Source organism: Rhinatrema bivittatum, chromosome 4 (assembly GCF_901001135.1).
Source record: "Rhinatrema bivittatum chromosome 4, aRhiBiv1.1, whole genome shotgun sequence".
In the NCBI taxonomy this organism is placed as follows: Eukaryota; Metazoa; Chordata; class Amphibia; order Gymnophiona; family Rhinatrematidae; genus Rhinatrema; species Rhinatrema bivittatum.
Window position 1 is genome coordinate 118,224,013 of NC_042618.1, and position 21,752 is coordinate 118,245,764.

Genomic DNA, 21,752 nt, shown 5'->3' on the forward strand with positions numbered 1-21,752 from the left:
TATAATATGAACGTTGATTTTGTAAACATTGTGATCTTCTTCTGGAGTGACGGTATATAAAAGCTCTGCCATACTGGAGAGTTCATTTATATAGCTGAAAACTTGTAAAGAAAAATGTAGAGAAAATGCTTGCACAACTAGAAGAGGCTTGTTAAGCCGACGGGAGGATGGAATACCTTGTTCTCCCGTCAGGTGGCGAGGCGGGAACCGAAGACGTGACCAGTGGACCCTTGGCACTGGAGACTGCGGCGACAGTGGAAGCAGAGGAAGAGTCGAGAAGAGGAGCGGTGTCTTCACCCCTGGAAGTCTGCAGTTCCCCCAGGAGGAGCCCATAGGAACCCAGACCGCTGGGACTTAGGTGGACCTTTGAGAGGTCAGGTGACGGTGCAAGGGCCGACTGGAGCTTCACCCTGGAAGCCCGTGGTCCCCCCGGGAGGAGCCCATAGGGACCCGGGCCGCTGGGACTTAGGCGGGCCCTTGGAGATGGTAGTCTTGAAGAAGTCAGAGGTCGAGTGCCAGAGGGTCGTCACTCACCAGTCCGAAGTCGTACGCCGGAAAATCACCACTTGCCAATCCGAAGTCAGGAACCAGAGAATCACCGTAAGCCAATCCAAAGTCAGGAACCAGGAACACGAAGACGAAACAGGAACCAGAAGCCAAGCTCGAGGAACTCACCGAAGCAAGCAGACTAGACAAAGCTCACAGGAGACGTTGCCAAGTCAAGGGATGGTCAGAGGAAGTCTCCCTTTATACTTCCTCTGACTCTGGAGATAGGAATCAGCTGAATCCACTTAAAGGGACGAGGTCCCTTTAAATCAAATGAAGAGGCGCGGCCTCGCGCCTAAGGATGGTGGCGGCCATCTTGGATCCGGGCCGCGGAAGAGAGCAGTGGCGGCCGCAAGGGAGGAGCAGGAGCGGCTCCAATCCCGGCGGTCAGCCCGGGGACTCGCGCTGCCACGCGGAGGTGCCAGGCCCGGCGCGGAGCGGTCGGCCTCGCCATGGTTGGAGGATGAGGTAGGGGACCGCGCCCGTGGACGGCCAAGGACGCGGAACACAACAAGACTGAACATAACAATGGATAATCCTGTAGGTTTCCCAATTGTGGTTACCCAGAAACCCAAACAACCAGGTAAAGTCCAGCTTTGATTTAAAATGAGGCTCTCAATGGTGTCATTAAACCACATCACATCCAAAATGGATGGCATGATTATAGATTTGAACCAAGCACAGTTTTTCCCCAAATTAGACTTATGAGTTGGCCATCACCAGTGTCTTTCTTCTCCCATTCCAGTGGTCCTTATCTTGTCCGTCAGTCCCAGTGGTCGTGTCTTCAGTTCTTCAGCTCGCCTTGCCTCCTGTGTTGCTCGTCGCCCACCTGTCTTGCCTCTCCGCCCTGCCTTTCCCTACAGACTGATTCTTGGTATTCACCTTGGCCTGACTTCTGGACATCCTAGAATGCCACCTGCCACTGACCATTGCCTGCCTCCTGGACATCCTCAAATGCACGTGCCACTGATCCCAGTCTGTCTCAGGATATGCCAGGTCTCAGATCACTCTGACCTTGCTATGTCGAAGAATCTCTGCTGTCCACAGAGGCCCCCTCCTAAGACCTGCCGACCCCGGTACCCAAAGGCTCGATCCAAAGGAAACGAGGGCCAGTAAAGGCAAAGCTTCAGTTGGGCTTCTGCCCTGTCCTGGTCCTTCCTGCAGGTTGTGTCAACCCTGCCTTGGCTAAGAGTCCATGCCCACAAAATATGAGGATAATGATGAGCCAGTGGAAGTAGTGTATTTGGATTTTCAGAAGGCTTTTGATAAAGTTCCCCACGAGAGACTCCTGAGAAAAGTTAAAAGTTACAGGATAGAAGGTTGTGGATTGCAAACTGGTTAAAAGACAGGAAATAGAGAGGAGGACTAAATGATCAGTTTTCTCAGTGGAGAAAGGTAAACAGTGGAGTGCCTCAGGAATCTGTACTAGGACTGGTGCATTTTAATATATTTATAAATGATCTGGAAAGGGGAGCGACAAGTGAGACAATCAAATTTGCAGATGATACAAAATTATTCAGAGTTGTTAAATCACATGCAGATTGTGATAAATTGCAGGAGGACCTTGAGAGACTGGACGACTGGGCACTCAAATGGCAGATGAAATTTAATGTGGACAAGTGCAATGTGATAAACATGGGGAAAAGTAACCCACACTGTAGCTACTTGATGTTAGGTTCTATATTAGGAATTCCTACCCAGGAAAAGGATTTGGGTGTCATAGTGGATAATACTTTGAAATCCTCAGTTCAGTATGCGGCAGCAGTCAACAAACAAATAGAATGTTAGGAATTATTAGGAAAGGAATGGAGAATACAATGGCAAATGTCATAATGCCTCTGTATTGCTCCATGATGAAGCCGCACCTGGAGTATTGTGTGCATTTCTGGTGGCCACATCTCAAAAAAGATACAGTTTCATTGTAAAAGGTACAGAGAAGAGTAACCAAAACGATAAAGAGGATAGAACGGCTCTCCTATGAGGAAAGGCTAAAGAGGCTAGGGCTATTGAGCTTGAAAAAGAGACAGCTGAGGGGAGATATAATAGAGGTCTATAAAATCATAAATAGAATAGAACGAGTATGATAGAAACATAGAAACAAGGAAATGACGGCAGAAAAAGACCAATCGGCCCATCCAGACTGCCCAGCAAGCTCCCACATTTATTTTCCCAAACTTATCTGTTTCACCAACCACCAAGTTCAGGGCCCTTGTTGGTAACTGTTTGATTCAAATTTCTTGCCATCCCCTGCCACTGATACCTGTGTCAGGTCGATCCAGTATCGTCCGCTCAAGGATTGCCCGTCTGTAACGTGCTCGTAGCGCACAATTCGGGCGCGCAAGGCAATTCGGCGATACAGTCTCCAGTTTCACGCGTCCGTATCGCTTCTGAAAACAGACGCATAACCCTTTCCGCACCCGGCATGTAAATGAACGAAAAAGCTGTATAATGAAGGAATTAGCTATTCCCCTGCGATACTGTAACGGGCGCTGATATTATCTCCTCCGTAACCCGCTGTTCTGCCGCGGCCTTAACCTGCTAGTTTACCGCCTCCCCCTAGTAGGAGTTAGTGTAGTGTAGTGTAGGGTAAAAACATTGCTTACCCGCCCTGGTCCCGTCCGGTCTCCTGCAGCCCCGTCCGGACCGGATGGGGCTGCAGGAGACCGGACGGGACCAGGGCAAAAAAAAACAAACGAAAAAGTAGCAAGGCTCGGGCCTGCTATGGTAAGTGTAAAAAGTGTAAAAAACAAAAAACCTGTGTGTTATATAAAAAAATAAAACAATTTTAAATACCTGTCGGAGGGCCGTGGGTCCAGGCGGCCGGTGGGCGGCGGGCAGCCATCAGCGGCATCCGGTAGTCCCTTCTCCCTTCCTCCCTCCCTCCCCTGCCTGGATGAGCGCCAAAATCGCACGGGCGGGGCGGCAGCGGGGGGGCGGCAGCAGGATCCGGGAGCGGCGGGTAGGCAGCAGCGGGGTCCGGGGGGGCAGCGGCAGCGGGGTCTGGGGGGGGCAGCGGCAGCGGGGTCCGGGGGTGGCAGCGAGATCCGGGGAGCCAGCAGCGGCAGCATGTTCGATCGGGCAGGCAGGTAGGTGGCAAAGTAAAGATGGCCGCCTGCACGGGAAAATCGTGCAATTGGCCGCTGAAGACGTGACGTCACACCCCGTGACGCCAAACGTCACACCCCGTGACGCCAAACGTCGTGACGTCACGTCTTCAGCGGCCAATTGCACGATTTTCCCGTGCAGGCGGCCATCTTTACTTTGCCACCTACCTGCCTGCCCGATCGAACATGCTGCCGCTGCTGGCTCCCCGGATCTCGCTGCCACCCCGGACCCCGCTGCCGCTGCCCCCCCGGACCCCGCTGCCGCTGCCCCCCCGGACCCCGCTGCTGCCTACCCGCCGCTCCCGGATCCTGCTGCCGCCCCCCCGCTGCCGCCCCCCCCGCTGCCGACCCGCCCGTGCGATTTTGGCGCTCATCCAGGCAGGGGAGGGAGGGAGGAAGGGAGAAGGGACTACCGGATGCCGCTGATGGCTGCCCGCCGCCCACCGGCCGCCTGGACCCACGGCCCTCCGACAGGTATTTAAAATTGTTTTATTTTTTTATATAACACACAGGTTTTTTGTTTTTTACACTTTTTAAACTTTTTTACACTTCCTGGTGCCTGTCATTTCAAATGTCATTTGAAATGACAGGTACCAGCGCACCCAGGTTACTGTATAGGCGCTGTTACAGCGCCTATACAGTAAAATGGGTTGCGCGGGCATAACCCTTCCCTAACGCTTCACAGCCGCGGCATGCATTTGCATGCGATTAGAGGAGAGTATCGGGGAGTTAGTGAAGAGAACTGTGCGTGCGGGGAGGAAGGGTGCGCCTGACACTACCTCACTGTTTTTACCGCGGCCTTACTGGATCGACCTGACAGAGAGTAATGGTGGAGTTGCATCAAAGGTGAGCATAAGGCTTAATGGTTAAGAGTAGTAACCGCCACATCAAGCAAGTTACCCCGATGCTTGTTTATCCAGACTGCACAGATCAATGCCTTTTTCGATGTTGTCTTAATGTAAATCCTCTTTTCCACATTTCCCCCTGCCGTTGAAGCAGAGAGCAACAAAGGACATCTATAAACATATAGATGAAAATACAACATCACCAAATGACAGCCTGAACATTCCTCTCAGTCTGTGAGTATTGCTGCTCAGTTTGCTTGCATAGGCAATGGTATAAATACTGCAAGACTACACAGTCTGCATGAGGTTACTTCCTAAGCCAGCAGGGCTAGCATCTACAAGAATCTCTGTGATTCTTTTGGAATCAAAACAGATCATTACAGCATCACTGTCATTTAGCACATTAAGAGCATTCTAATAGCTCTCTGACCAGTCCCAAACTTGTTTTTTTCAAATGAGCTCTCAAAGGTGTTGAGTTATAGTAGTAAGGATAGAATGAACCAGCCACAGTAGTTTGCAAGCCCCAGAAGGCTTGAAACTCTGAAATATGTGGTAGGCATAGCAGCCTCTTGGATCACTTTACTTTTCCATGGATCAACTAACATCTCATCTTCGGAGAAGATGAAACCAAATAATTTCAGTGAGGGAAGTAATATTCACATTTCAGTGGATTTGGGGATGTGATTGTGTTTCTGGAGTTGCACAAAACCAACTGCAAGGCAACTGTTATGTTCTTTAGTTGTGCTGCCATGCACCAGGATGTCATCGCTGACATTTAAAACTTCTGCAAGTCATGAGAACACTTCACAAATGTTGTTTTGGAAGAATTCTACAGCAGAAGAGAATCCAAAGTTCAAACACTAAGCCAATAACCAATATGAGTGCCAAATGCACTTATATGCCTTGAATATGGATGAAGTTCATAAGAACATAAGAGATGCCATACTAGGTAAGACCAAGGGTCCATCAAGCCCCATATACTGTTTCCAACAGTGGCCAATCCAGGTCACAAGTACCTGGCAGGATCCCAAACAGTAAATAGATCCCATGCTGCTATCACACAGTGATAAGTAGTGGCTTTCCCCAACTCTACTGGGTTAATAACTGTTTATGGACTTCTCCTCCAGCTAACTGCTGTAACCACATCCCTCTGGCAATGAATTCTAGAGCTTAATTGTGTATTGAGCGAAAAAGAATTCCATCTGAAAGTGCTATTTACTAACTTCATGGAGTGTCCCCAATTCTTTGTATTTTTTGAAAGAGTAAATAATTGATTTATCATCATCATCATGTGGGGAAATGTGGAAAAGAGGATTTGCAATCAGACAACAATCAACAAGGACTGAACTTCACAATCTGGGTAAACAAATAAGCATGGGGGTAGCTTGTTTATTACGGCGGTTACTACCCTAAACCAATTAAGCCTGATACATCACTTTGAATGCATATACAGCACTGTGGTCTCTGATCACAAGTATTTGGAGATCATGTCCAACAACCCATTGAAGCAACTACCAGTTCGTAGTGAGCACTGAATGATAAAGTTGAAAACCCTAAACTGCAAAGTCATCTATTTTCCAGTCAGCAACAATTATATTAAAAAGTCATGGGATAGGAGGTGATGTCCTTTTGTGGCTTGCAAACTGGTTAAGAGACAGGAAACAGAGAGTAGGATTAAATGTTCTGTTTTCACAGTGGAAAAAGGTAAACAGTGGAGTGCCTCAGGGATCTGTACAAGGACCGGTGCTTTTTAATATGTTATAAATGATCTGGAAAGGGGCATTGCAAATGAGGTGCTTAAATTTGCAGATGACACAAAATTATTCAGAGTAGTTAAATCTCAAGCGAATTGTGATAAATTGCAGGAGGACCTTGCGAGACTGGAAGATTGTGCAGCCAATGGCAGATGAAATTTAATGTGGACAAGTGCAAGGTGATGCATATAGGGAAAAATAACCCTTGCTGAGGTTACACAATGTTAGATATAATTGCGATGGAGAAGGTACAGAGAAGGGCTACCAAAATGATAAGGGGAATGGAACAGCTCCCCATGAGGAAAGACTAAAGAGGTTAGGACTTTTCAGCTTGGAGAAGAGACGGCTGAGGGGGGATATGATAGAGATGTTTAAAATCATGAGAGGTCTAGAACGGTTAGATATGAATCGGTTATTTACTCTTTCGGATAATAGAAAGACTAGGGGGCACTCCATGAAGTTGGCATGGGGCACATTTAAAACTAATCGGAGAAAGTTCTTTTTTACTCAACGCACAATTAAACTCTGGAATTTGTTGCCAGAGGATGTGGTTAGTGCAGTTAGTATAGCTGTGTTTAAAAAAGGATTGGATAAGTTCTTGGAGGAGAAGTCCATTACCTGCTATTAAGTTCACTTAGGGGTAGATTTTCAAATAGCGCAATTTGGCGTACTTTTGTTGGCGCATCAGGCGCCAACAAAAGTACGCTGGATTTTAGTAGATACGCGCGTAGCCGCGCGTATCCGCTAAAATCCGGGATCGGCGCGCGCAAGGCTATCGATTCCGTATAGCCGGCGCGCGCCGAGCCGCGCAGCCTACCTCCGTTCCCTCCGAGGCCGCTCCAAAATCGGAGCGGCCTCGGAGGGAACTTTCTTTTGCCCTCCCCTCACCTTCCCCTCCCTTCCCCTACCTAACCCACCCGCCCGGCCCTGTCTAAACCCCCCCCCTTACCTTTGTCGGGGGATTTACGCCTCCCGGAGAGAGACGTAAATCCCCGCGCGCCAGCGGGCCGCTAGTGCACCGGGACGCGACCTGGGGGCGGGTCCGGAGGGTGCGGCCACGCCCCCGGACCGCCCCGGGCCATAACCACGCCCCCGGGCCCGCCCCCGAAACGCTATGGCCCGCCCCGAAAACGCCGCGTGGATCGGGCCCGCCCCCTCGACACGCCCCCGACACGCCCCCCTCGGAAAACCCCGGGACTTACGCGAGTCCCGGGGTCTGCGCGCACCGGTAGGCCTATTGAACATAGGCGCACCGGCGCGCAGGGCCCTGCTCGCCTAAATCCGCCCGGATTTAGGCGAGCAGGGCTCTGAAAATCCGCCCCTTAGAGAATAGCCACTGCTATTAGCAATGGTAACATGGAATAGACTTAGTTTTTGGGTACTTGCCAGGTTCTTATGGCCTGGATTGGCCACTGTTGGAAACAGGATGCTGGGCTTGATGGACCCTTGGTCTGACCCAGTATGGCATTTTCTTATGTTCTTATGTTCTTAGATTCCATATTAGGAAAGAGATTGAGGCGTCAGAGTGGATAATACATTGAAATTGTCGGCTCAGTGTGCTGCAGCAGTTAAAAAAAGAAACAGAATGTTGGGAATTATTAGGAAGGGAATGGTGAATGTCATAATGCCTCTGTATCTCTCCATGTTGCGACTGCACCTTGAATACTGTGTGCAGTTCTGGTCACTGCAGCACAAAAAAAGATATAGCTGCACTGGAGAAAGTACAGAGAAGGGTGACCAAAATAATAAAGGGGATGGAACAGCTCCCCTATCAGGAAAGGCTAAAGAGGTTAGGGTTGCTCAGCTTGGAGAAGAGACGGCTGAGGGGGGATATGATAGATGTCTACAAAATCATGAAAGGACTTGCATGTAAATGTGAATTGCTTATTTACTCTTTCAGATAATACAAGGACTAGGGGGCACTCCATGAAGTTAGCAAGTAGCTCATTTAAAACAAATTGGAGAAAATTATTTTTCACTCAATGCATAATTAAGCACTGAAATTAATTTGCAGAGGATGTGGTTACCGCAGTTAGTGTAGCTGGGTTTAAAAAAAAGTCTGGATAAGTTCCTAGAGCAGAAGTCCATAAACTGCTATTAATCAATAGGGATTAGTTGTTTGGGATCTATTCACTTAATGTTTGGGTATTTGCCAGGTACTTGTGACTTGGTTGGCCAGCCTTGGTCTGACCCAGTATGGCATATCTTATGTTCTTATGTTTTGATTATTTCACCAGGCACCTATGCCACCACCAACTGGCAACAACTTTCCACATTGCTACTAAAAGTGCTAAAGTAGAAGTCTATATCAACTTTCTTCTCGGCTACACTGTTCCCAAGGCCAGGACCCTCCTGCAGATAGAAACACAGAGACATGATGGCAGAAAAAGACCATATGACCTATCTGGTCTGCCCATTCACACCAAGTATTTAGCTTTACAATCCCTAGATAAAAAGCTAGTACAGCTTCAGACACCTGCTTACAAAATAATTTTCCAAACAGATAGGGGCAGTGAAAGCATCTTTATGCTCAGATGCAATGTCTAACCACAGAAGCGTGTGAAACTCCTATTTCTTTCTCACAAGTCCCAAAAATAACTCGCTGCCACAGAGGATGGCCTGATTTTGGAAGGCTCAAAACATGTCATGCTTCATTCCCTCTGGACTCAGACAATCGATCTATCCCATGAAGGTCACCAAGGTATTATGGAAACAGGTCCTGCCATTTGTCTCAAATCCTGCTACCCCACTGCACCATTTGTCTACCATCCAGCCTATGATCAAAAAGGTCAGCATGGATTTCTGTGAGTTTTCTACAGGACAAAATCTTCTTCTTGTCACTGTACTCATGCATGCCTGAAGTGGAATTTGTCACCAGGGCTGTAATGCCCAAGTTAGACAAAATGTTCTCTTCATCCGGTACCCAAAATGCTATCAAATCAGATAATGGTCCCACCCTTCCAGAATATACAGTTCTCACAGTTTGCTGAGCATCTGAGTTTCAAACACTGAAAAATCACTGGAATAAACATCATTGTGGTAACCTCTCAGAAAAGTGACCACAGAGTCACAGGAAAAGCCCCCAAAGTGATGCATGCACCTCGTTCTGCGCCCAGCAGTGCATCTAACTGTATCTGCAGTTTGCCATCTCAATTAAGCACCCCTATCTTCACCACTGCTACCTCCAGAACCAAAGTAACCCGAGCCAAGGGCTTCCAGGACTGAAACTCCTTGCTGCAAAGGCTGCAGATCAACAGTGGTCTCCTCAGAGGACACATTGACCTCTTCTTTGATTTCAGTATTAAATGTTTTAATTTATCCAAATTCTCTTACTTAATCAGCATATACACTCTGTGCTTGGACATTAAATCTGTCACCTTATTATTATACTACTTCATTTATCCAGTGCCATATTTTCATTTGCTGACTTCTCACCTGTTTAAGATATTTGCTAACTGTATCATGCAATTTTGCATAAAGTAAAGGGGGGATTTAAATATCCTGGAGAGACATATCCTACTAGCCCTGAACAGGATTTGCTTGTGCTTTCTACTAGATCAGTTCTGCTTATACTCCACATCAGGTTTTGGGGATAGCACCACTAAGTTACCAGGGTTCAGCGGTTCAGGCTCCACACAGGCCGACAAAGAAAGTAGAAAAGCAACTACCCTAACTGTAGGCTCCACAGCATGTTTGAATAAGTTTATTTAGTTCAGTCTGGAGCCTAGATCCTGATCGCTGAAGCACATTAGGACACTGCAACACCCTGCACTCCTGATGAATGCTGTGGCTACATCTGTGTTCTTTCAATTAAAGGGGGTAAAACCATCTTGCACACTTTGTATATTGGGCTCTTTATCCTTACAGAAGATGCAAATACAGGGATTTTCCTGCCAGCTGGATTATTTTTAAGTTAGTTTGTTTTTAAGCTCCAGAATCAGTCTGCTTGCTGCTTTCTCACCTTCTCTTTGATGGTGTCAGAATGTGTCCCAGGATGCACTTCACTCAGTGATACCACCGTGCTATTTCCTCTGCAGCCTGAGAGCTACAATATTTACTAGTGTCTCCTCCTAAATGCACACAGCTTCTGCGATTGTTCCATCACCCTCCCAACCCCCTGTTCCTACTCTTCCCCAGGCTTTCACCAATCTCCAGCCACCAGGGCTACTATGTGCACCTTCCTCTTCCCCTCCCCTCCCAAACCCAGCCATCACCACCTCTTCTCAGTGCTTATCAATCTTCAACTACCATTGCTGTTGCTCTCTGGCCTTCCCCCTCCACTCTTTACTCCTCTGACCCTCCCACTTTTATTTGCTGCTGTCACCTCTGCTTGGGCTCCTTTCCTGCGGATGCTGTTCTCATCACTCTTCGGGTCCTCTTCCAATCTCCTGCCTCTTCCACTCCAAAAAGGAGGCACACCACTCACAGCCTTTCACCTGAGTTTTGCCCCTGCCAATTCTGATCCCTGCTGCCTTACCTAATGCATCTTCCAACAAGAGGCCTCCTTGATGGAGACAAAACATGCAAGTGTGCATGAACTCTCCACAGCACTGTGATATCACTTTGAGACAACAACCCTTGCAGCGGGTAACACAAAGGAACTATCACAATGGTAATTCTGAAGAAAAACAGGAAATGATTCCCTAAGCAGTATTCCTGGTAAGATACTAGCAAACCAAGAGAATAAAAAGTTTAAAATGGTAGATTCCAGGGAAGCAAACAACAAGGTACTTAGAACCTGAAAAAAAAAAATTGGGTCAGAAATCTTGTATTTAAATCTACATAAGCATGGGGGTCATTGATAGGGATGGTTGTTCATTACTGTTTCAGCTCTGGATACCCAGCTTAAATATTATAAAAAATGAATTTAGTTTTTGCACAATCTAGTTCCAAGTATACTCTCCTACAGAAAACTGGAATCTTAATGGGTTCTCGTAAGTTTTAAAGGACCAGCAAAAATGATTTCTTAGGACATGAGCTTGTGAGCCCACACAGCTCCCATCTTCATATGTGTGGTCTCAAAAGCTCACATGAGGTCTACACCTTCTTTGCTGGTCCTTTAGCAGGTATCACAGCCTATTAAGAGTCCAGTCGATCACCAAACAAAGTTTTGGTCATATCAGAAAGTCACCAAGAATGTTTGCAGCATTAGGCATGACTGGCAGTGATTCCTCCAAGGAAGGAGAAAACAGGGGTATTTCAAGTCTAGACCAAGGTGCATCCTCAGAGAAGCTCGTGGAGGAAACTTGTTCAGTGACTACCTGAATATCTGACTATGGGCCTGATTCATCAAGGCATTTTCCCCTAGACACAGAATGGGAGAAATGCCGTTGTGAATCAGGCCCTATATTTGACTCTCACCAGAACTTTAAGTCACCCATTTTCATGTTCCCTGATACTCACCAAATGTAAGCAGTGAAATTAGTGTAAAAGAATATATTTTTTTATTATATATTTATTAATTTTCAATGTATTACCAGAGAAAATAAGGAAAACTTGATTTATTTCCTTCTGTATGTCTATTAGTACAATAATATTACAAAAGCAATAACAACTGTATGCTCCAGGTTCCAATAATCATGAGGGAGAATTTGAAAAGAAATTAATCTAACAAAGAAAAGAAATTAATCTAACAAAGAAAAGAAATTAACAAATAGGAGAGGAGTCAAAATACTAATTTATAAGTCATGTTGACATTCAGCCAGCTAAGCAGAAGTATCACATGCAGTAATTTTATCTGCTATAAAAGTCTCCAAGTGTAATGGGTCAGAGTGAACACACATTTTTTTGCCTGAAAAGTAACAAAACATCTGCAAGAAAATTTTAAGAAAAAAAGAAGTTCCAATGGCTAAAGTTTTACTTTCAGAGAAAGGAAATGTCTCCTTCAAGCTTGGGTAGCTCTGGAAACATCAGGGAATGCACAAACCTTCTGACCACAAAAAAATAGCAGCCTTATTTCTAAAGAATTTTTCAAACACTAGATCCTTGTCTTGTTCAGGGCAGAAAAACACTAACAAGATAGCTCTATTAGATATCAAATCAACAGACTCTTCTAAAAAGGTGGTTATACCAGGTCTAGTCACTACACTCTTCATTCTCTCTTTGCTCAATATCATTAACATTTCTTTGTCTTGGTAAATACAATTTTTTTGAAATAGCTGGGATGCTATCTTCATCATAAGCTAAATCTCTTTCAGAAATGTTTTAAACATTTCAAAGGCTGACTATGCGTAATTTTTTTGATCTAACCAAATTTTCAATATTTTCCATCTCATTGTGTAAGAACGAACTATCTTTAATATGTACATTTTCAGCATTTTGCAATACTTGAACCTTTGAATTGAATAAATTAACAGAGGTTTCTAATTCTTCAATCTTTCTACCTTGTGTCTCAATAAAGGATCTATTTGCCATAATTAAGGAAGATAAAAGTGCAGTCCATTGGGAGACGTTTATAATATGTTTAGCTAACATCCTCCATAAATTATGAGGGTTAGTTTAGGAGGTTCGGCAGAACCCCACTGATCAATATCGGAAACGGCAGATGTAAAACACTCACAGAGTCCAAAGATCAATTAACTGGAGATCTCTCAGTCTGATCCGCAGTTATAATAGGCGCAGGCTCAGTCCCACTAGGAAGCTCCAGCTCTTCTGCCAGCAACGCTTCGCCTGGTAGAGCTCCAGTTGGTTGTGGAGGTGGTAGACCACTGCCAGGACTCAAGGAGGCACTATTAGGCATCTCGCTTACTCTGAGCAAATGAGTGTCCATGGGGCCATGGAACGGAAGAGAGGCAGGAGAAAAAGTTAATATCTTAGCCTTTTTTTCATTCCCATTTCACACAGACAAAGCCGTGCACCCCTTTGGCGGTGCGCCGGCAGTGCCGCACAGCCAGGAAATTTAAAGGGCCAGCAGGGCACAGGTTGACGACGTCGCTCCTGCAACTCGTGGTGGAGAGGGGTAGGTGTACATGCATCTTAAAACAGCTCCAGGGTCCGAATGAAGCCCCAATGACTCTACGACTCCTTCTCTCCTCCTCCGGAACTCCCCACTGGTGTGCCACACAGCCAGGAAATTTAAAGCGCCAGCAGGGCACAGGTTGATGGCGTCGCTCCTGTGACCAGGGTTGGAAAGGGGCAGTGTACACACCTCCTAAAACAGCTCCGGGGTCTGAATGAAGCCCCAGCAACTCTCCAACTCCTCTCCTCCTCCGGAGCTCCCCCAGAATATTTTTGCTCATTAACAGAATTATATAAAACCTTACCCCTCTTCCACCAATTCCTTGGATGCCAAAGCACAGAAAGATGTTATCCAATCAGAAGGTTGGATTTGATGGATGGGTCTATGGTCTTTCATTCTAACATCTAACCAATTAACCATTCAACTGTACCAAACAGTTAAAATTAGTTCTCATTTCCTGTCCAATAATCAGGCTGATACAGAACGGTGCGCTCAGCCGAGCACACCATTTAACCCCTGTTTGGCCGCGTGTTTTAAAAACGCTATTATTACCCCTTAAACTGGAAGGGGTAGTAATAACACGTGGAAAACGTGTGGCCAACCCCCCCCCCCCCCCCCCACTGAAACTAATAGCGCTCATCACGTGCAAAAGCATGTTGATGAGTCTATTAGTTATTACCCTGGAATAACTATAGACTCCCTTGATCAATGTAATCTCCCTTGTTCAATGTAATCGCATTCTTACATGCTTGTTAATGTTCTAATGTAAACCGAAGTGATATGTAACTTTGCTACATGAATTTCGGTATATAAAAATGTTAAATAAATTAAAATAAATAAATAAATACTGAAAGGGCAGGTGTTAACATTAGAAAGCACCAGGAAAAGTGTACAGAAAAGCTGTACACTCTCCGACTTAATATCATAGCAATATTAAGACAGAGATACCAAAAATAAAAAAATCCAAAAATAAAATCTGCCCGCCAGTCGGCGGGTTTGAAAATGGATGCTCAATTTTGCCGGCATCCATTTTCCGAACCTGTGGCTGTCAGCGGTTTCGAAAACCGACGCCGGTAAAATTAAGCATCGGTTGTTGGACCCGCTGACAGCCGCCTCCTTATTAGTGCGTGGCCTAATTCGAATAGAGAATCGCGTGCCCAGGAGAGGTGCCTGGGCGCGCGTCAGGAGAGCGGGCGCTCAACTCGGAGCGCCAGCTCTCCCACACGTTTTATTGAATTGGCCTGAATGAGGGCAAAATTTCCTGAAAATGTAAATGTTTACCATCAAACAATATCAGTTAATTTGAACACAAACAACTTCACAATGATTTCATTATGTGTAATTGCAATTATTATTATATTTCTCTAACACTGGTATATTGAATGAGTTACCTATTAGCCAAAATGATATCTTCCTAGGCCATTTCATATATCTTAAAACGATATCAAAAACCACTACTGATGTAAAAAAAAAAAAACCCACAAAAAACAAAAGCCACAATCTGACACCCTGGATTTTTGTTTTACATATTTACTAACTTGACTTTCTTATATCGAAAAGCAAAAGTATTTGAGTATGAACCATTATTTTTAAACAGAAATGGCTGCTGGTGATTTCTAAGCCTTTTTTTCTGTGGGTGCACTGTGTCTTTAAAACTGAAAAATCTTACTGGCCAATTTTTTTCCTGAAGCAAAAAAGTTAATCAACCTTGTCCAACACAGCTAGATTTAAAGTGGAACGGGACATACATGCAAACTGCGCGGCTTTCCACATCAACCCTGAGAGTTGCCAAACGCTTGAAGAAGTCCAAAACTCCTACCGTATGCAGGGACCAGTTTTGAAATCGGAGGCGATATGTTAAAGCAGCAGCAGAAATGTTAATCCGACAAATTAAACAGAGCTCCTTCCTTCTCTTCCCCTCCCCGCTTCGGACGTTCAACAAAAGGGGGTAGATTTATTATTATTATTATTATTACAGGACATGCCAGGGCAGATACCTGAACAGGAGTCATCCAGGTAAACACGGTTGGTTGATGTCATCCATCTCTCCCTTTACTCCATTATATGGCAAAGAAGGGATTATACCTAATTATTTCCGTTCCTCATCCTAACAGTACCGCACTCCTCCATCTTCGGCTTAACTGAGACTTACTAACGGGGAGGAGGGCGGAGAAAGTACTGCGTGACCTTAGGAGAAACATTCATTTTATGTTATGAAGAACAAAAACCAAAGATCCCCAAGGAAGGACCGAAGACAACCCCCCCCCCCCCCCCCAAAAAAAAAAAAAAAAAGTAGCGCCTTAAGTGAGATTCTAAAATATTCCTTTTACTCCACGCATCCCCAATCTGTCAACGTGATTAATGACCCGGCAGATCCCTCTTTTCTCTCTGTACGATTTATTTTTGGTGGATGCAACTACACCTTTGTGCGAAATCTACCGTCCCTCCCGCTAGGCTAGTAATAAAAAGAGAGAGAGAGAGAGAGAGAGAGACAACCTCTCTCCTTTACCCATCCCCCAACACAACCGAACAGTCAGAAATTCTTGCAAAAATAAGCCAAGCATGCATTTCAAACAATGTACACAAAGCCAAGCCGCCTCTGACCTGCCAGGCTGTTGTAGCAGTCGATCTCGATGCTCTCCACCATCTGGCTCTGCTCCTCGGTTAGCCGGCTCGGCTTGGCGGCCGAGGAGGAAGACGCGCAAGGGGAGGCTGCCTCCTGCTCCCGGTCCTCCTGCGACAGCAGCAGCAGCCCCTTCAGCTCCAGCAGAGCCCGGTGGTACTTGCCGATGGCTTCCCGGAATTTCTTCTCCTTGTAGCACTGCGCTCCTTGGCTCTTGAACTCCAGGGCTCGCTGGATCAGGTCGCCGCCGTCTGCCGCCTGGCCAGGATGGGGACCCCCTTTCATGCCCGCTGTGCCCCCGTCGCACGAATCCGCTCGGGAGACCTTCGTGCCCGACACGGGACACGCTTTGTCAAGGTGCCCATCCCCTGCTCTCGCCGGATTCAGCCCTGCTGGATTTTTCCTTTCCATCTCAGTGATTCCTTTTGATCTTTTGCTTTTTTTTCTTATTGGAAAAACCAAAAAGCAAGGGTGGTATTCATTTCTCTTTCCTTCTTACTCGATTACAATCTCTTTCCTTTATTCCATTTCTCGCCAGCTTCTCTCCCGGCGCTGATCCTGTTTTCCCTTTCGCCTTTGTAGACCTTCAGGCTCTCCTGATGTCTGAAATCTCTCTGCCTTATCCTACACTACTGTATATTATTGCTGACCCGGAAGGAGCTCAGCCGGAGAAAACGATGCGATTCCTTACGTTCAATCCTGCCCGGTGTAGTGTCGAGAGAGGGAAAGGCAAGCAAAATGTTTAAAAAAAAAAAAGAGTGTTCCCCCCCCCCCAAAAAAAAAAAAAATCGGACAACAACAAAAAAAAAAACAAACCCACCACCTTCGTGCAATCTACAGCCAACTACTTGTGCTTTTAAAGGAACAGCGTCCCTACTTCCGCTGAACGCTGTCTTTTAAACAGTTAAGGAGCTTTGGGAAGTGACTGCCGAGCAGGGAGCTGAGGAGGGAGGGGCGGCAGCCTCAGACGCCACAGCCACCTTGGGTGGCCCAGGGGCGCATAACCAGGCCCTGGCGTTCGGATCGCCCACCACCACCACACACCACACACACACACACACCAGCTAGCGAGGCTGCGGTCCTGAGGTCTAGCCGTAGGGAGCCCAGGAGAACAGCACAATAGAGGGTGGGGACAGGACTGAAGTAAGCAGGTACAAAGGGGGATGGGGGAATTAGCATGAGAGGTACTAGTTGGTCAAAGCAGGTACAAGGGAGGGATAAGTAAGATAAAGGAATAAGTGGTGAGGTTCAGGGAGGGGTCGACCATTTATTTTTGAATGCGGCAGCGGCAGGGGAGAGAGAAGGAAACGAGTTCAGAAGGGTCCTCCTGCCTCACCCTTGTTGAATGGTCTAAAGGAGCAAGGAGAGATTTAGGATGAAGGAAAGGGACAGCAGATGGGAACAGGATTAGCAGCAGAAGGAGAGAGGCTGGGAGACAACATATCTTTTTTTTTTTTTTTTTTTAGAGTTACAGATGAGAATCCTGTTTGTTTCCTGTAGAATAGGAAAACTAGCAGTGCTGCTTATCAAGGAGGAGGATTGTGGCTGTCCCAGTACAGCACCACCATAGAGATCACTAGGATTGTGTGCCAATCTGCTCCAGAACAGGACAGGACATTGATCCAGGGTGCAGCAGACAGAGGCTTAGCAATATGAATATCAGGTACATGGGGTGGCCTATGAAGTTATCCTCAACATGAGAACCAGACTAAAGGACCTGGAAGAAGGTGATGGTAACATGAAGGTGATGGTAACTGCAAAGCTGCGCAGTATAGACTGGACAGAGGGGGGTTTTCAGTTTCACTACATGGCGGTAGTGCCTGTGGAGCAGCAAAGTAGGTGATGGGAATAAAGATGCATGTAGAGTTTCTGGACAGCAAGGGATTGGGGGGGGGAGAGAGAGAGAGAGCAGAAGGAATGGCGAGGGACCAGAGTTGCAGAGAGAAAAGGAGCAGCAAGGGACCTGAGAGAAATGCATACAGACGAGGAGCAGCATGGGTATAAAGAAAGCAGCGCAGAGGGCCCCTGTTAGTCTAGAAATCATGTGGGCTGCAGGAACAGAGAATGTAAGTATGGCGTGCGTCTTCGCGTGCACCCACAGCTGGGAAGGGGGTGAGAAAGGGATACTTCTAAGATGATTGTCCTCTTTTTTTGAAAGAAAAATGTTGTGAGAGCCATATTTGTGGCTTAGTTTTATAAACAAGATAACATATCCATTGGTTTAATGCAGCAGCAGAGAAATATAGGTATTAAAGTTAACTATGGCAGGATGTGGAATGGGCTTTGGCACCTAGCCAGGAACAGTAAGGCAGGTAATCCGAATTGCTAGTAGTGTTAGTATATTGTTTAAGAAGCTGTTTTAGATATACAAAGATTGGCAAATGGATGGGTTCCCCAGCAATGACAAACTGCAGTTTTCTATAAAAGGATCTGAATAGTAGCAAATTCACCAGTTAGAGGTTGCTGGAAGAATATGATGACACCAGGTACCGAGGGGTCTCTGGTTAGGGGGAGAGGGAAGAGAGGTTGTAGGTATCAGTGGCGTAGCCACGGGTGGGCCTGGGTGGGCAGGTGCCCACCCAACTTAGACCCAGGCCCACCCAACTGGCACCGGAACTGCAAGGCTGTCACGGGATCCCATCCCCGCGACAGCGAACAAGAGAACCCACGCCTCGCGCGCCATCACGGCACACATGGGAAAGCGCTGCTGCGGCCGTATGGCCAACCGGTCTTCCTGTTCGGGGGGGGAGCGGAAGCGCCGCGCGCAGCTTCCGCTTCCTTCCCCAATGCAGGAAGATCAGCTGGCCTCTCCTGCTGCCACCCGTTCTCCTGCTATCTTCGGGCCAAACGGCCCGCCGAAATTCCTGTTTGGGGGTGGGGGAGCGGAAGCGCCGCGCACAGCTTCCGCTTTCTCCCCCAGAGCAGGAAGATCAGCTGCCTCTCCTGCTGCCACCGGACTCCTGCTATCTTCGGGCGTCGGGCCGTATGGCCCGCTGATCTTCCTGCTTGGGGGGGGGGAGGGGGAGGGGGAGGGAGGAAGCGGACATTGTGCGCTGCGCTTCCGCTCCTCCCCCCCGACAGGAAGTTCGGCGGGCAGTACGGCCCGACGCCCGAAGATAGCAGGAGTCCGGTGGCAGCAGGAGAGGCAGCTGATCTTCCTGCTCTGGGGGAGAAAGCGGAAACTGTGCACGTGCTTGAATGTGTATGTGTGGATGAGAATGGGAGTGAGTGTGGGTGAAAACTGGAGCCTGGGTGTGTATGTGGGTGAGAATGGAAGCTTGAATATGTGGGTGAATGGGAGCTCGAATGTGTGTATGTGTGGTTGAGAATGGGAGCCTGGGTTTGTGGGTGGGTGAGAATGGGAGCTTGAATGTGTGTATATATGGGTGAGAATGAGAGCCTGGGTTTGTGTGGGTGGGTGAGAATGGAAGCTTGAATATGTGGATAAGAATGGGTGCTTGAATGTGTGTATGTGTGGGTGAGAATAGGACCTTAAATGTGTATATGTATGGATGAGAATGGGAGCTTGAATATGTGTGGGTGAGACTGGGAGCATGGGTTTGTGGGTGAGAATGGGAGTCTGGGTTTATGTGTGTGGGTGAGAATGGGTGCCTGGATGTGCGTCTGTGTGTGCATAAGAATATAAGCCTGGGGAGGGGTGAGAAAGTGAGAACTTGTATGTGTCTGCAGAGAATGTGAGCTTGGGGGGGGGGAGAGCAAGTGAGAGTGACAGCTTGAGTGTGTGAGAGGGAGTCTGTGAGAGAAAGCGTGTATGTGTGTGTGTGTGTGTGTGTGGGGAAGGGAAGAAGACAGTAATAGAAGAAAGACACTGAAAAGGAATTAGGAAATGAGCTATAAGGGAAAAAATGGGAAAAAGAGACCAGGACCAACTGATTAGAAAAATACAAAGATCAGACAACAAAGGTAAAAATATATATCTATATTTTGAGATGTTAGCAATTTAAATATAAGCAACACAACCGCTCTCTCAAAATTTATGGACAGGTAGGAGCCGTGTATAAAATCGTAATAATAAGAAGGCTAAAGTACCACAAATCACCGTGAATTATGTTTGTATCATTAAGTAAACCTCATACTTAGGCGTAGATGTGAATGCTATGCTGCATAATTTGGCATTATTTATCAGTAAAAAAACAACTAGTAGACCTGCATGCCTACAGCCCACCCATGTTAACCTTGTGCCCACCCAAAAAATCAATTCTGGCTACGCCACTGGTAGGTATATGTGCACAGATATAAAAATGGCTAACATATGATGCATGCAAAGTTATTTAGTTAGAATACGATACAGTTAATTTTGGCTAAGTTTGTCTACAAGTTGTACTTTCAAATAATTAAATGGCAACAGTATACAGTACAAGAAAATAATAGTTCAATTACATTTTGCAAAAGTTGTGGAGGTTACTTGGCTATTAAATTATAACTTAAAGAGAAACAGTTCTAAACGTTTCTGGAGGGGATTGATTTATTTTATAATACCAACAGTTTTTCAGTGAATTAACAAATTCATTCAAGGATGTTTTCATTTACCATCAGAGCTAGCTTCTATCCTCTTTGAAAAAGCTAGATAAACAGAGAGAGAGAGAGCACTTGTGAAAATAAAAGGTTGAGAATAAGCAAGCCTCAGTTTTGTGATGTGTAGGAATGTAAAGTTAGGGAGGTTCACATTATGCATTAGGAGCTAATACAGGAGACTGGAAATGGTTCTTTATCATACAATAGTGAGATCATAGTAATGCAGTGGGGAAAGTATATTCATATCTTTTAGAGCTTGGGCAAAACTGGCTTGGGAATGGCAACAGTATGGAGCAAGAGTTAGAAACCAACTGTAGGATAAAAAGGTAGAGATGAAGTTTAAGATAATTAGAGCAGAACATGTCAGGGATCTATGAACAAGAGGAAGCCATGGAGTTTATCAGCCAAATGGGTGGGGGCCAGCTAGTGAGGTCTGCAGAGCACTGATGAACAAAGGGTTCAAACAAAAAGCAATTAACTACTACTAACTTCAGGCCGATAAAGTAAAAATGGCGGGAGAGCGGGCAAGCGCCCACTCTCCCAGCGCGCGCACAGGCCACTCTCCTGTGCACACAATTCAGTAAATTCATTTATTTAAATTAGGGCCCGCAGTAAAAAGAGGCACTAGGGACACTAGTGCGTCCCTAGCAACTCTTTTTTGACAGGGTTTGACAGCAGATGCTCAATTTTGCCGGCATCAGTTCTCAAACCCGCTGACAGCCACGGGTTCGGAAACCGGACGCCGGCAAAATTGAGCATCCGGTTTTCAAGCCGCGGGCTGATTTCAAATTATTATTATTATTTGGTTTTTTACTTTTTTTTAACTTTCGGGACCTCTGACTTAATATCGCCATGATATTAAGTCGGAGGGTGCACAGAAAAGCATTTTTTACTGCTTTTCTGTGCACTTTCCTGGTGCCGAGAGAAATTAACGCCTACCTTTGGGTAGGCGCTAATTTCTGAAAGTAAAATGTGTGGCTTGGCTGCACATTTTACTTTCTGAATTGCGCGGGCATATTTAATAGGGCCATCAACATGCATTTGCATGTTGCGGGTGCTATTAGTTTCGGGGGTGTTGGACGCGCATTTTCGGCACACTATTACCCCTTACTGAATAAGGGGTAAAGCTAGCGCGTCGAAAACGCGTGTCCAAATGCGGGTTAACAGTGCGCTCTGCCAGAGCGCACTGTACTATATCGGCCCAAAGATAAGCTGGAGCCAATCCATAGAGAGCATGCTAAGGGTTATTGGAGACACACAGGAGGGGAAAAATATAAAGAACTGGAAAGTTTAATGCAAAGCAACATGTGATATTGTACAACTTTTGAGGGCAATCAGTCCATCTTGATTAGCTACTTTGAGGACAAAATTAAATTCTGCTTTCAA

The 21,752-nt window shown here is 46.3% G+C and overlaps 1 protein-coding gene across 1 annotated transcript in view; it reads right to left on the minus strand.

The window, feature by feature from the left end:
• Positions 1-16,548, minus strand: part of TTC9 (tetratricopeptide repeat domain 9) — an 88,715-nt gene extending 72,167 nt beyond the window's left edge. The window contains exon 1 of the mRNA XM_029598755.1: positions 15,812-16,548. Coding sequence (XP_029454615.1) covers positions 15,812-16,241 — 430 coding nt within the window. The 5' untranslated portion in view covers positions 16,242-16,548. The remainder of the gene's footprint in view (positions 1-15,811) is intronic.
• Between the last annotated feature and the right edge of the window lie 5,204 nt (positions 16,549-21,752).